Source organism: Pseudophryne corroboree, chromosome 9, assembly GCF_028390025.1.
Source record: "Pseudophryne corroboree isolate aPseCor3 chromosome 9, aPseCor3.hap2, whole genome shotgun sequence".
NCBI lineage: Eukaryota > Metazoa > Chordata > Amphibia > Anura > Myobatrachidae > Pseudophryne > Pseudophryne corroboree.
In genome coordinates, this window is record NC_086452.1 from 18,766,723 (window position 1) to 18,779,981 (window position 13,259).

The window sequence follows — 13,259 nt, forward strand, 5'->3', positions numbered from 1 at the left end:
TTCCCACCTTACTAAGAAGTGTGGGTCCGGGACTGTGTGTGCTGCTAGAGCAGCATAAGTCTTGTCGGCACTTATCAGAGAAGTACCGCCATAGACCTTATCAGCACATGCTGACTCAGCCATGGCTGCAGGAGCAGGACGGCTCTTATACAGAAGACCCGTCATTGCCTCCAGATGCCGGCAGGTGTGGTGGGTACAAGGGGACTGTCAGCTCACGCTGCCGCCACTCCATGTATTTATGCGTATTTCACTATAAAGGGGGGTTAAAGGCGCTGCGCCCGACATCCTCCCCACCGCTGCTGTGGACGTCCTGAGTGCAGGAGAACTCCTGCACACTGTCCTGATATTTCTAAAAGTGGAAGCGACAGCCAGCTCTTGGGGCCACCGATCCACTAAGCTATGCTGCGTTATGCTAGGAGCGCCGGGCAGACCCTGCTGCTCTAAGTGAAGCTGCTTTAGGTGTGCGTTTGCGGCTGTATTTACAGTCATAGTCACACTAACAGACGCAGTTATATAGTGTTGTGCTACAGTTTATAATTCCTGTTTCATCCAGGAATTTTGTGGCTGTCCTACAACAGATGGCCACAGAGGGAGCAAGGGTGTTGGTTGAGCTTCTTTAGGAAGTAAACTACTGCACAATATATAGGATGTGCCGCTGGTGTTTTCAAGCACAATTCATTTCTGTATGTATTTATTTTGTTAAAATAAGTCACTCGGAGCCGGGTGTATACATAATTCTGGCACACCATCCGCTTACTGGGTTTGGGATATACGGGTCTCAATAAGACCTCTGCCTTGATTCTTCTTGAGCGATGATGGCTGGTATAGGGGCACAGTCTAGAACTGTCCATATCTAGTTCATTCATCATCTTTTGTCTCATACTCTCTGTTACTGTCTGAGAATTCAATGCTCTGTGCGACGCAATTTCTGTTTTTAATACCCTTTCCCAAACTAACTCACAACATTTCGTTACCAGTGGACTCTCTTTAGTTTAAACAGAGTTCACTATTCCAGTCCTAGCGAAACAACAACGCTTTATGACTTTCGCTGCGTCAGCTGGTAGCCAGCTGAAGACCATTTCGGCTTCAGCAGAAGTGTTGTTTACACTTGCTTTGGTGTTGGTATCGGTAACTTGGTGGTATTTATATAGGCTACACAGCTCAATTTAGGCCCACACAGGGCCGTTCCTTAGAACACCTGTTACTGCTAAACGCTCACATTGCTGAATCACCTCAGTATTTGGCCTACAGTATCTATCTATAAATGGCCAAGTAAGTTCTCGTTATTTTTGACAGGCTTATTTAAAAAAAAAAAAAAAGGATTATTGGTCCTTGTTAGGACAAGTTAGGTTCTCAGGCTACTGGGGCAGTAGACAGGGTAGGGAACGGCTTTTTCAACATAGCCACTAGCCTCCATCAAACCACAAAGCCAGCTGACAAGCCAGTGGCATGGCGGTTTTCCAGCCTATCTCTGACCTTCCATTGTGCAAGCATGTGTTCAGCCGTTCCACTTGATGTTGTTGCACAATACAAGTTCGGGTATTTTATACCACTCTTTAGATAGTGCCTAAGCCGTACGGCTCCGTCACACCAATATTGACCTTAAGGAGGCTCAATCACTAGTTAACTTTCTACAGAATGATGGGTTCGCTGCAGTCAGCGATTGTGGGTTTAAACCACAAGAGATCAGGATTTCACTGAATGCCAAGGCTGCGTACTTACAAATGTTTGTACTTTTGGTTGGAGGTAAAACAAAACCATCATCACTCAGGCACTGCCTCTTGGCCTCTCATCAGTGCCTCCGGTATCGCAGATGTGATGTCTGTGGAAAGTGATGTCTGCGATAATTGTTCATCTCAGATCCACAATTAGGATGCTAATAGTCGTACTCAGACAACCTACTCAAAACGTTGTCTTAACACATACTTTCACCTTGCTTTATGGTCGTACAAGGTCCTACTTTAGCACGATTGGACCTGTCAGTAGTAAAAGCAAGGTATTTGTTATCTGGTACTGGTAGTGCTCTAACCACGACCAGTTTCGGTACTCTTGGTGCATTCGACTATTCGTCCAGCCTTTACCATTTGGATATTTCACTCTCACGTCTTTTCTGCACAGTGGTCTGCCTTTGCGTCAACAAATTCAGCAGAGGGTGTCATTGGTTCCAGGGTCCAGAGTATCGCTACTCGAATGGCTCACGGCTCCAAATAAATTTCACTGCGGCGAAAAAAATTCGGAGCCTGGAATTGGATAATTCTGACGCCTGACGCAATTCTCAACTGTTGGGAATTTATAATCCTACATGGCCAGTTTCAGGGTCTGTGGCCAGATCTGGGAAGATTACTGTCAATGCCTGGAACTCAGGCCTGTTTACAAGGCTCTACACAGGCAGTTCATTTCTTATAATCTTACGCTGTTCATGTTTGGTCGAACAGCGCGACTGCAGCCGCATACGTCAAGATCAACGACGGACTCGAAGTCCCAGGACTATAGGAGATAATAGTTCCGTACTTAGACGATCTGCTCATCAAAGCTCCATCTCAGCAGACACTTCTGCAACATGCCTTACTGACGTACAATGTACTAGTTCAGCACGGTTGGATTGTCAGCTTTAAGAAATCAAGCCTGATTCCATCTTACATAATTCAATTCCTAGGAAAGATTCTCGGTACGGTGGATCAACGAATTTACCTGCAAGAACAGAAAGCACGAGACGTTTCTCGATTCCTAGATTGCGTCGAGCATCACCAAGGGCTATTATCGCCACTGTTCATTCCAGAAGTGGCCAACTAGAAAACAGACTGACTCAGTCATCAGGATTTTCACCAAAATAGAAGGGTCTGTACATCCACAAGTGTTCCAGATCTTAGTCTAGCGGTGGAGTCTCCCACAGGTGGCGTTACTGTCATATCGCCAAATTCATTACACACTCACGTAGGGGTTCAAAACAAGGCTGAGGGCAGGGTATGCTCTTACAATAGTGTGGCCATACAGCCTCGTATCTGTTTTCCACCATTCTCGCGGCTTACTCTGTTAATAAAGCGGATCACGTACGATGGCCACGACTGTAATCCTAGTGGCGCTTCATTGGCCTCAGACAGCGGAGTTCTAGTAGCCTCACTGGATACTCACAGACAATCCATCGCCGTTCAGCTACGTCATACCTTCTGGAAAAGGGTCCGTTTCGTTACCCCAAGCTAGCGCGTCTGCGTTTCACGGATGGCTATTGAAACCGCTCTCTTAAACCGAGAGGGCATTCCACAGTATACCAACCAGGGTGCATACTGGGAAGACAGTTACAGCAGCTCATACTCACGCAATTGCGCGAGCTTAGGTTGGTTGGGGTGAAGCCTGGAAGTTTCCGAGATCTTCATCCAAATGATTCTGTCTGGGGCTATGTTCACAGACGGGGTTTAGATGGACGACTAAAGGTGCAGATTTCTATTTTTACAATTGTCTTTCAGCGGCGGTTGGCTCTCTTGCTAACAGGGCATTATTTTCTGCAAGATGTCCTTCCAGTTTAACATCCATTTATACCACCTACATCCTCATGGGACTTCAATAGATTTTTAGGTTTCTGTAGTCCTCATCTTTTGAACTCTTACACCAAGGGGCTGTTAAGTTTCTCTATTACACACCAGTTCTTCTACCCTTGTCTTCTGCAAGGTGGGTTCTAAATTAGGTGCGATGTCATGCAAACCACCGTATCTGGTGTTTAAAGATTACAATGCGGAACTTCGAAAGAATTCTGTTCTTTAACCAGAGGTAGTATCCTCTTTTCACATAAATTTAACAATCATTGTTCCTGTTTCTCAGAAGGTTCAGGAACTCCAGGTACTGTGAATATGGCTGTGCGCTTCATCTTTGGGTAGCCAGATATCAACAGTACATTGTATACATTGCTTGGTCTTTATAATGCAGTCCACGTAGTTTGGACAGCTTCCAGTCAGAGGTTGGCTGGATAAATTAAGCTGACCATTCGTCAGTCTTATTTTCATGCTAGTTTACACCCACTTACGTTGTTTTCAGCACATTCCACGTGTTCGTGGGAACGTCATGGACAGCAGGTGGTAAACATAGTTGTCACGGAACACGTTTGTGCGCTTCTACACGTTCAAGGTTTTTGCGGCATCAGCATCTAGCTTTGGCCGTCTGTTGTTACAGGTGACAACCAGCTCTCCCGCCCAAGGGGGAAACTTTGGTACGTCCCAATAGTACTCCAGTGACCCCTAGTGGATGAAAAAGAAAATAGGATTTTGGTAATTACCAGGTAAATCCTTTTCTTTGAATCCATAGGGGGCACTGGACGCCCACCCAGAGCAGTTTCACCTGTCTGATGGTAGGTTCAGTATATTTTATGGTAACACATTCTCACCGACTTGTTGGAAGCTTACGGTGATTATCGGTTGTCAGGTCAACTTTTCAGTTGTCCGTTATGTGTCCACTTTCCAGTTGACCTTTATGTTCGATGTCGACTTTACAGTTGTCTGTTATGTTCGATGTCAACTTTTCAGTTGTCCGTTATGTGTCAACTTTCCAGTTGACCTTTATGTTAGATGTCAACTTTACAGTTGTCTGTTATGTTCGATGTCAACCTTTCAGTTGTCCGTTATTTTGTCATGTTGTAACTCTCCATTGTTCATCCTCTGTCGCTCCTGTTCGTCTCAGCACAAAAAGAAACTGAGGTACTTGGGAGTATGGAGGGGGAGGAGAGTTGCACATTTAAATATTTAAATGTGTGTCTTTCCCAGCTATCGACCGTCCATATCCCAATAGTACTCCAGTGCCCCCTATGGATTCAAGAAAAGGATTTACCTGGTAAGTACCAAAATCCTATTATCTCTCTCCACTTTATTTCTCTCCAAACTTTGATACATCTCCCACAAGGTCCTTGTAACACCCTTGCATTAATACTATCTGTATAATTATTAATGGTAAGTACGGAGCATCATGTACTTACTGGCTGGTACATTCCTCCCTGACACTTGTATTAATAAACTGTATAAACTTCTGACTTTCTCCAGCACTTCAGCCAAGTATCCCGGCGTGTATTTATGTTATCAGAGAGCGCTGTTTATACGCATCACTCTGCTATGTGACACAATGGTTATTTGTGGTTATAGTTGTATCTACAACAAAGGAAAGCGAAGAGGGGTCAACGAAAAGAAAACTCTGATTATGTCAATATTTAGCCCAAACTTACAGATAAATCAAATGAATCACATACAGAAAGTTGTACAAAGAAGTACAGTAAATGAAAGCCATATTTACTGGGCAGCGGACTATAGCGTGTCTGTATATACTGTGGGTCTGCTGCTCATTATTCACTATTATCATCACCACCATTTGGAAGGGTATCACAGGGGTACACTACAATACACAATCAAGAATAGGGTCACTATTACAAGCATGTAACATTCAGAAATAGAATAGTTGTACTATGTGACCCTCATACACAGATGTCTCTCGTTCTACAGCCTCCTCCGGACCCCTTCCTCTTATCTCTGCTCTTCCTAACTCTCAATTCATTGATTGTACTGTTATCTATATAGAATGTATCCCAGTGTCATTGCACAGTATATCTAGTTACCGCCTGTGTCCCAATATGTCCAGTACTGTCATCCAGTTTCAGTCTCCTAACCTAACAATAAGGATAAGTGGGACTGGGCTCCTATTAGCTTTTTTACCTTATTTGGAGCAGTACTATGGGGTGCGTTGTGTGACCTATTACATGGTAGTCCTGGTATTTAATTAAGAAATTACGGGAATCCTATACACATATACAGTATATTTATCTTCCTTTTTGTCTGTCTTCTTACAACATTTCACCACCCATGTCTTCTTCAGTCTACTTTACCACATATTCTCCAATCTCTTCTTTACCCCACTTTTATCCAATTTTTCCTTCCACTCTACCGTCAGATCTAGTGTTTATTCATCTAATTCTAACCTCACAGGATACTATTTATATTCAACCCAATTTCTTAATGATCGCTTCAATACAATGCATTAATGCGCTGGTCTACCCTAGGGATGATCTCCACCATTGATGGTTGATGGTTTTAAACCATCGGTTGGAAATCAATAATTAAGTCAACAGTGGTTTAACTTTGCTAAGGCTATGGCCATGCATGCATAGACCATGGACGGTATTAACCATCATTACTCCACCACCAGTGTACACCTTTGGTTGCCTTCTATCAATGCTCAAACTAGTTACCATCTCCATCAGACCATTGATCGTTGTTAAGCATCAATGGTTGATGGCCAATGCTATTTACCCCCAACAACTCCAAAATGAGTAATAAGTGAAGGGGACAGGACAATATCCTTAAATTATCCTCCACCCTACCATTGCCTCTGTCTACCCACTTGGTTTCCGCCACCCTCTGTTTCTCTTCATGTTCCTACAGCTTCCGCTCTCACTTTTTTGCATGATGCACTTTTTTTTGTGGGTCTCAGGCACAAAAAGTTGAGGCTCTGTAAAAGTCGTATACAGTATGTCGTAAGGATCCACTTGGTTGAAATTAGGTTGTGTCCTTGGTATTGACATTTAATTTAATTGCATTTTATTTTATATTGCAGCAATCAACTATAGCACTTTAGATTAATTACAGCAGTGATACCTCTAAGCTATTAATAATTAAGAAGGAGGCAATGTTAATAAAAAAATGAAGATATAACTATTACAAATAATGACATACAGTACATAGAGTGTCAATTTAAAGTACATTGAAACTCATCATATTAAATACAGTATATTTATATTAAATTTCTCAATCTGCCGTATTCATATCTTACTCTGTGGAAGGTTGTGCATTGAGTCGACAATACATAATGTTGGAAAATGATGTTATTGATGGACGCCAGTCATCCTGTTACTCTATGGAGCCAGTATTAAGGTGTATGAGAGGTTGTCTGCCAACAAAAACCGTCCCGGTTACTGTCGCGTTCCACTGTGTTCCTAGAGGTGAGTAGGAAACAATTTACAACTCTGGGGGTCATTCCGAGTTGATCGCTCGCTGCCGATTTTCGCAGCGCAGCGATCAGGTAAAAAACACGGCAAAACTGCGCATGCGTATGCACCGCAATGCACAGGTGCGTCGTACGGGTACAAAGAGGATCGATGCTGGGCGATGGATTTAGCGAAGATTCCATTCACACAGCCGAACACAAGGTGATTGACAGAAAGAGGGCGTTTGTGGGTGTCAACTGACCGTTTTCTGGGAATGTTTGGAAAAACGCAGGCGTGTCCAAACATTTGCAGGGCGGGTGTCTGACGTCAGTTCCGGCACCAAAAAGACTGAAGTGATCGCAAGGGCTGAGTAAGTCCAGAGCTACTCTGAAACTGCACAAAATGGTTTTGCTGCGCTCGGCTGCAAAGGCGTACGCACACTTGCAAAGCGAAAATACACTCCCCTATAGGCGGCAACTATCTGATCGCAGAGCTGCAAAAAATAGCTAGCGAGCGATCAACTCGGAATGACCCCCTCTGTTATACAGGACAAATGATATACTAAGCAAAAACACTAACATTTCAGAAATTTGTTATACCACGTTTTCATCTTTATGCAAAGTTTTCATGTCTCATATTTCATGGATAAACTTTTTTTTTTAAATCTTTTCGTTTGGTTAAATATTAATATAAAGTAAATTAAATTGTTTTCCTGCTAATTTAGACTCAATCAATGTGACACCGTACAGGCAGACTCTGCAGGAAATACAGTAGCTGCTGTGACTTGTAGTGACACAGGTAACGGGAAAGGAAAACTGGGCCATGCAGATTTCAGCTCCTCCACTTTGGGTGCCCTTTCCTACTATCAATAGTTTTTCTGCTGTGGAATAAACGCACGGACGGGAACAGCAGAGGGAAACTATTCACGCATTAAATGCAATGAAGCCGTTTTATTTTATAGGTTTACACTAGAGGTATAAAATGCTTTTAGAAGTGTTGTATTTCTCAGCCCGGTGACGGTCTGCAATAACTGTCTTTATCTAGGTGGTTTCATTACTCTCATATAAAGGAGAAGAGAAATACGGGACATTAATAGATATACAAGGGTATCCAAGTGTAAAAACTGGGACTCAACTAACAGCAACAGAGGAGCGCAGGGTGATTCATTGCCCCAAGTAACATTCACTTAGCTGCTGCAATCTGGGGCTGAGTTATTTCATAGTTTATTTTTTATATATATATATATATATATATATATATATATATACACAATGTGTCTGGCACTCACAGCTTTGAAGAATACAACAGGTCCGGTGCACAACCTCTCAAACGAGCATATGGATCCCACACAATGGAGGCACTCGGCGGAAATAACTGACAACACCACTGCCGGTACAGTCAACGTTTCAGGGACCTCTCCCTTTTATGAAGACACAACCAGCACTAATACAAGAAGAAATATATATACAAAAACAATCTCTTACCCAACCGCAATCAATGAGCAGAATCCGCTCTCCCCAGCCGCCGGTGCATGACTCCACAGCTGCAGCTCATGCCGCTGAGATCAGTGTCCAGGCGGGGGGGCGCGGCCCTCGCCTGCTGAGTATAGGTTGCCTAGCAACATTACCCATACCGTTCACCAGCCAACCGCCGCAGCCTGAAGCCGCTGACCTCACTTGCGCATCACTTCCCCCGTGGGCGCGGCTCGGCTGAACGGCATCTGACTGGCCCGTCGCCGCGAGGGGTTGCCTAGCAACCACTCTAAACAGGAAAAAGTCATGGATCCCAGATCACACTGACAGTGGGGGACGACCAGACGCAATAGAAAATGTACTATACAAACTATATACATGGAACCAGTATAATACTTATATGAAGCTACCCTTACTAGTGCAGCTCCAAAGAACAGCATGGACTCTTAAGGGGAAAGTAGCACCAAAAATATATTTTTATATAGGTGTTAAAGGGAGAATATATGAACTTGTTTAAGATATAGGGGGTATCCAGTTAGCCACGATCAGGGCCGGACTGGGACTAAAAATAGGCCCTGGCATTTTTGAAGCACACAGGCCCACCTCTGTGACTCCTCCCCTTACTATTCCTGACTCCTCCCACTTATTAGTCTATGTTCTTACAAATATAATTAATATTCTAACAACATACAGGCGTACATCATTCTCTATTAAAATATACACAACCAGTGGTTGAAGTGGAAATTTTTAAGTGGGGGTATGGAAATGTGAGGTTTGTAATTAAGCGCGTGCCGAAGGCGCGCGCGCGCTCTGGAAAAGGGGGCGTGGCCTTCAGTGTAGTTTACCACACCATACACCCCTTATACGCATTATGCACCACAATAGTAGGACCCCTTATACTATCTAGTACTGCTGCCCCTTTCACATTATACCACACAGTATGAGCCAAAATTCACATTACAGCACCCGGTATGAGCCGAAATTTACATTATATGCCCCCGATAGTGCAGTGCCAGGTATACAAATGCCCCCACAGTGCCAGGTATACAAATGCCCCCACAGTGCCAGGTATACAAATGCCCCCACAGTGCCAGGTATACAGATGCCCCCACAGTGCCAGGTATACAAATGCCCCCACAGTGCCAGGTAAACAATTGCCCCCACAGTGACAGGTATACAAATGCCCCCACAGTGCCAGGTAAACAATTGCCCCCACAGTGACAGGTAAACAATTGCCCCCACAGTGACAGGTAAACAATTGCCCCCACAGTGACAGGTAAACAATTGCCCCCACAGTGCCAGGTACACAAATGCCCCCACAGTGCCAGATCCACAAATGCCCCCCACAGTGCCAGGTATACAAATGCCCCCACAGTGCCAGGTATACAGATGCCCCCACAGTGCAAGGTATACAGATGCCCCCACAGTGCCATGTATACAGATGCCCCCACAGTGCCAGGTAAACAATTGCCCCCACAGTGCAAGGTATACAAATGCCCCACAGTGCCAGGTATACAATTGCCCCCACAGCAGCCAGTGCTGCAGCTGCTTACCGCTGCTGCACTGCTGCTGCTGCTCCTCCGGGCTGTGAGGGACGGGGGTGAGAGTGCCGGGCGCCCGCCAGCGTGGCTGTGTCTGGCGCGGCAGCGTATAGCGTTCAAAGCAGCCGCCGGTTCGCGAGCCAATCAGAGCTCGCGGACCGGCGGCTTCTGATTGGCTGCCGGTCCGCGAGCTCTGATTGGCTCACGAACCGGCGGCTGCTTTGAAGTCCGCTATACGCGCCGCGCCAGACACAGCCGTGCTGGCGGGTACCCGGCGCTCTCACCCCCGTCCCTCACAGCTCTCCAATCCTGACTGCTGAGACGCGCTGCCGCCGGACTGAGCGGCAGCGCGTCTCAGTGACCGCTGGACCGGCCCACGTGGCCATCGGCCCTTCTGGCATTTGCCAGAAGTGCCAGATGGCCAGTCCGGCCCTGGCCACGATAATGCGATTTGTGATCACGGCTAAGGTTATCGCACCTATCTCCCCAAAAATCAGCTTATAGCAGCCTGCGCACTCCTGTTTTTTCGCTCCAATCCAATTCCAAAATGGCGATAACTGGATTTGCTTGATAAGATAGGGAAATCTGCCTGTACCCCCAAAAAAGCAAAACTAATATAGGAAAACATTATAGAAGTCTATGGGGGACATTTACTAAGCAGTGATTAGAGCGGAGAAGTGAGCCAGTGGAGAAGTTGCCCATGGCAACCAATCAGCGCTGAAGTAACATCTATCATTTGCATACTATAAAATTATACAGAGCTGCTGATTTGTTGATGAGGCAACTTCTCCACTGGCTCACTTCTCCGCTCTTATCACTGCTTAGTAAATGTCCCCCATAAGTGGCCATAATACAAGTATTTGGTGTAATTCAATTGGGCCAAATGGCAGTTATATGTATTTTTTTTTAATGTGATAAAATGATAGAAAGTAATGGGTTTTTTTTTAGCAGTGCTCTCATTAAATTCAGGGTACGTAAAAATGGGAAATGGACCGATTACTCCCACATGCAAGTCTAAAAATACTTTTCCCACTCATAAATCACCCCAATATACCTGTCCATACCTTCTACTCCAATTTCCATCACTTTGCATTTTTTGACCCCAAAAATGGCATGTCATTATTGACCAATTAAAAATAATTAAAAACGTCTAAGGGGTTCATTCTGACCCGATCGCACGCTGCAGTTTTTTGCAGCGCAGCGATCGGGTCAGAACTGTGCATGCGCCGGCGACGCAGTCCACCGGCGCATAGCCGCCCGCCGCTGCCCTACGATCGCCTCTGCCTGATTGACAGGCAGAGGCGGTCGATGGGTGGGAGGGGGCGAAACGGCGGCATTTAGCCGCCGTTTCGTGGGCGCGGTCCGGCCAACACAGGTGTGGCCGGACCGTGCGGGTAGTGGCCCGCAGCGGCTGCGGGCCGGGGAGCGATGAGTAGCTCCCGGCCAGCACGCTAAAGCTGCGCTGGCCGGGAGCTACTCTTGAAGTGCAAAGGCATCGCCGCTGTGCGATGCCTTTGCACTTCTATGGGGGGGGCGGCACTGACATGCGGGGCGGACTAGCCCTGTGCTGGGCGTCCCCCCGCATGTCTGAGTTCATGATCACAGCTGTGCTAAATTTAGCACAGCTACGATCAACTCGGAATGACCCCCTAAGTGTCTAATTCGTCATTCAGGGAAGTGTCCCAGGGGTTCTGAAATGATCAAACTGGCCATAGACTGATTCTCAAACCAAAAAAAAACAAATTTATATAAATTTCTAAAATTTCTTATCAATTCAAATAAAAAATGAAGAAAGTGAAACGACATCTCCTGTAGCATGGCCGAGCTGATTGCCACATATCTGGTTTGCTCTCTTTTGGCAAGTGGTGAACCTGTAACTCAAAGTGTGAATGAAAAAAATAAATATATATATATATTTTTTTTTAATTGCGTATTAATTACATAGTGCTTCAAGAGAATTAGAAACATTCAATTTAACGTGAACCCAGACACGATCTTTGAATTGCAAAGTAGACCTCAACTGTGGACCTGATTCAGGTCCCAAAATGCTCGAGGGCCGGAACTTTGCAGATGTGCAGGACCCGTACTGCACGTGTGCGACGTCAAGTAATTCACAATCCAGCCCAGCGAGCACACGTTGCAATTTTCTGACTACAAGTTTGAATTGTGCTCTATAGGTGATTTTACTCGGGGCCTCCGAAAGGGGGGGAGGGGAAAGGTCGGGGCGGGGGGGTACTCTTTACGTGGGCCTGGCCCTGTTGAAGGAGCCTTGAGGAGGGTGATGCAGTGATGGCACCACCAACCCCATTGTCTGGTTGCTTCTGATTGGCTATTTGCGGATTGAGCTCCACTTGACAGTACTTCATTCAGTAACTTAATTCAGACAGACCAGCTGTACACAATAGACAGTATGGATGCACTCTAGAACCATGCTAGACCTTGAGGAAACATGACGCTGACAAATAACCAGTCTGAAAGTGAAATGACCGCGCTAATGTTTTATCGTCCTGCATTATATCTCCTAGACTCGGCAGTACCACTGGCGGACTGGCAAGCCAACCCTAGAGAGCAGTCTGAGGACCTCACCAAAGAAGTGGATGCCCACGTCATCTGTGTGTGCACGGAAGAGTGTGCAAAAATCTGAGACACTTTTCCAAAAAAAAAGCCAAAAAGATTTGCGTCAAAAAAGACTCAAACAACTTCTCCTGCCGGAAGGAAACACGGAGGAAGCAGCGTCCACCTGCGTCGCTTCCGCTCACGAATCGCTGTATCCGCAGTAACATTTGTATTCCGTGTTTGCCCCTCACTGTATAACATAAAGACTTAGAAATGAGTTTTTACTGTGAGAACAATAAACATCAGGTAAGCTGACAGACGGCTGGTAATTGAAATCATGTAGTGCGACCGTGATTACTTAACATTTACCACCAGGTTCTCGTTGCAAGTGGAACAAAATTCAAATGATTTAATATGTGAGGAGTTTGCACGCTGCAAGCCATCGCCTGCTGTCACCCGGTACAGCAAGCTTGTTACGGAACATTAGCATTACCGGGAGAATGACTTCAATGCAGACTTCCTTTATTTCCACACATCTGTAGCTCACAGCAGGCGCACGGTTTGGTTACAGTTCAATTCTTACAACTGGCAGTTTGCAAATGATTCTCCTGGCAGTGACAAGTGTAATGTGCCTGTATATCTCGGAGGCAGAACTTTGCAGCCTGGCTGCTTACAGTCAGCGGGGGGTGAGGATTATACACTGCTGTCATATCTCCAGAATATACGGAATTACAA

At 45.4% G+C, this 13,259-nt stretch overlaps 1 protein-coding gene across 1 annotated transcript in view; it reads left to right on the forward strand.

The window, feature by feature from the left end:
* The window catches only part of LOC134957578 (vitellogenin-1-like), a 215,095-nt gene extending 202,256 nt beyond the window's left edge, over positions 1-12,839 (forward strand). Inside the window, exons 35-36 of the mRNA XM_063939575.1 lie at positions 6,812-6,970; positions 12,494-12,839. Of these exons, the coding sequence (XP_063795645.1) occupies positions 6,812-6,970; positions 12,494-12,612 (278 nt within the window). The 3' untranslated portion in view covers positions 12,613-12,839. The remainder of the gene's footprint in view (positions 1-6,811; positions 6,971-12,493) is intronic.
* Positions 12,840-13,259: the final 420 nt, after the last annotated feature.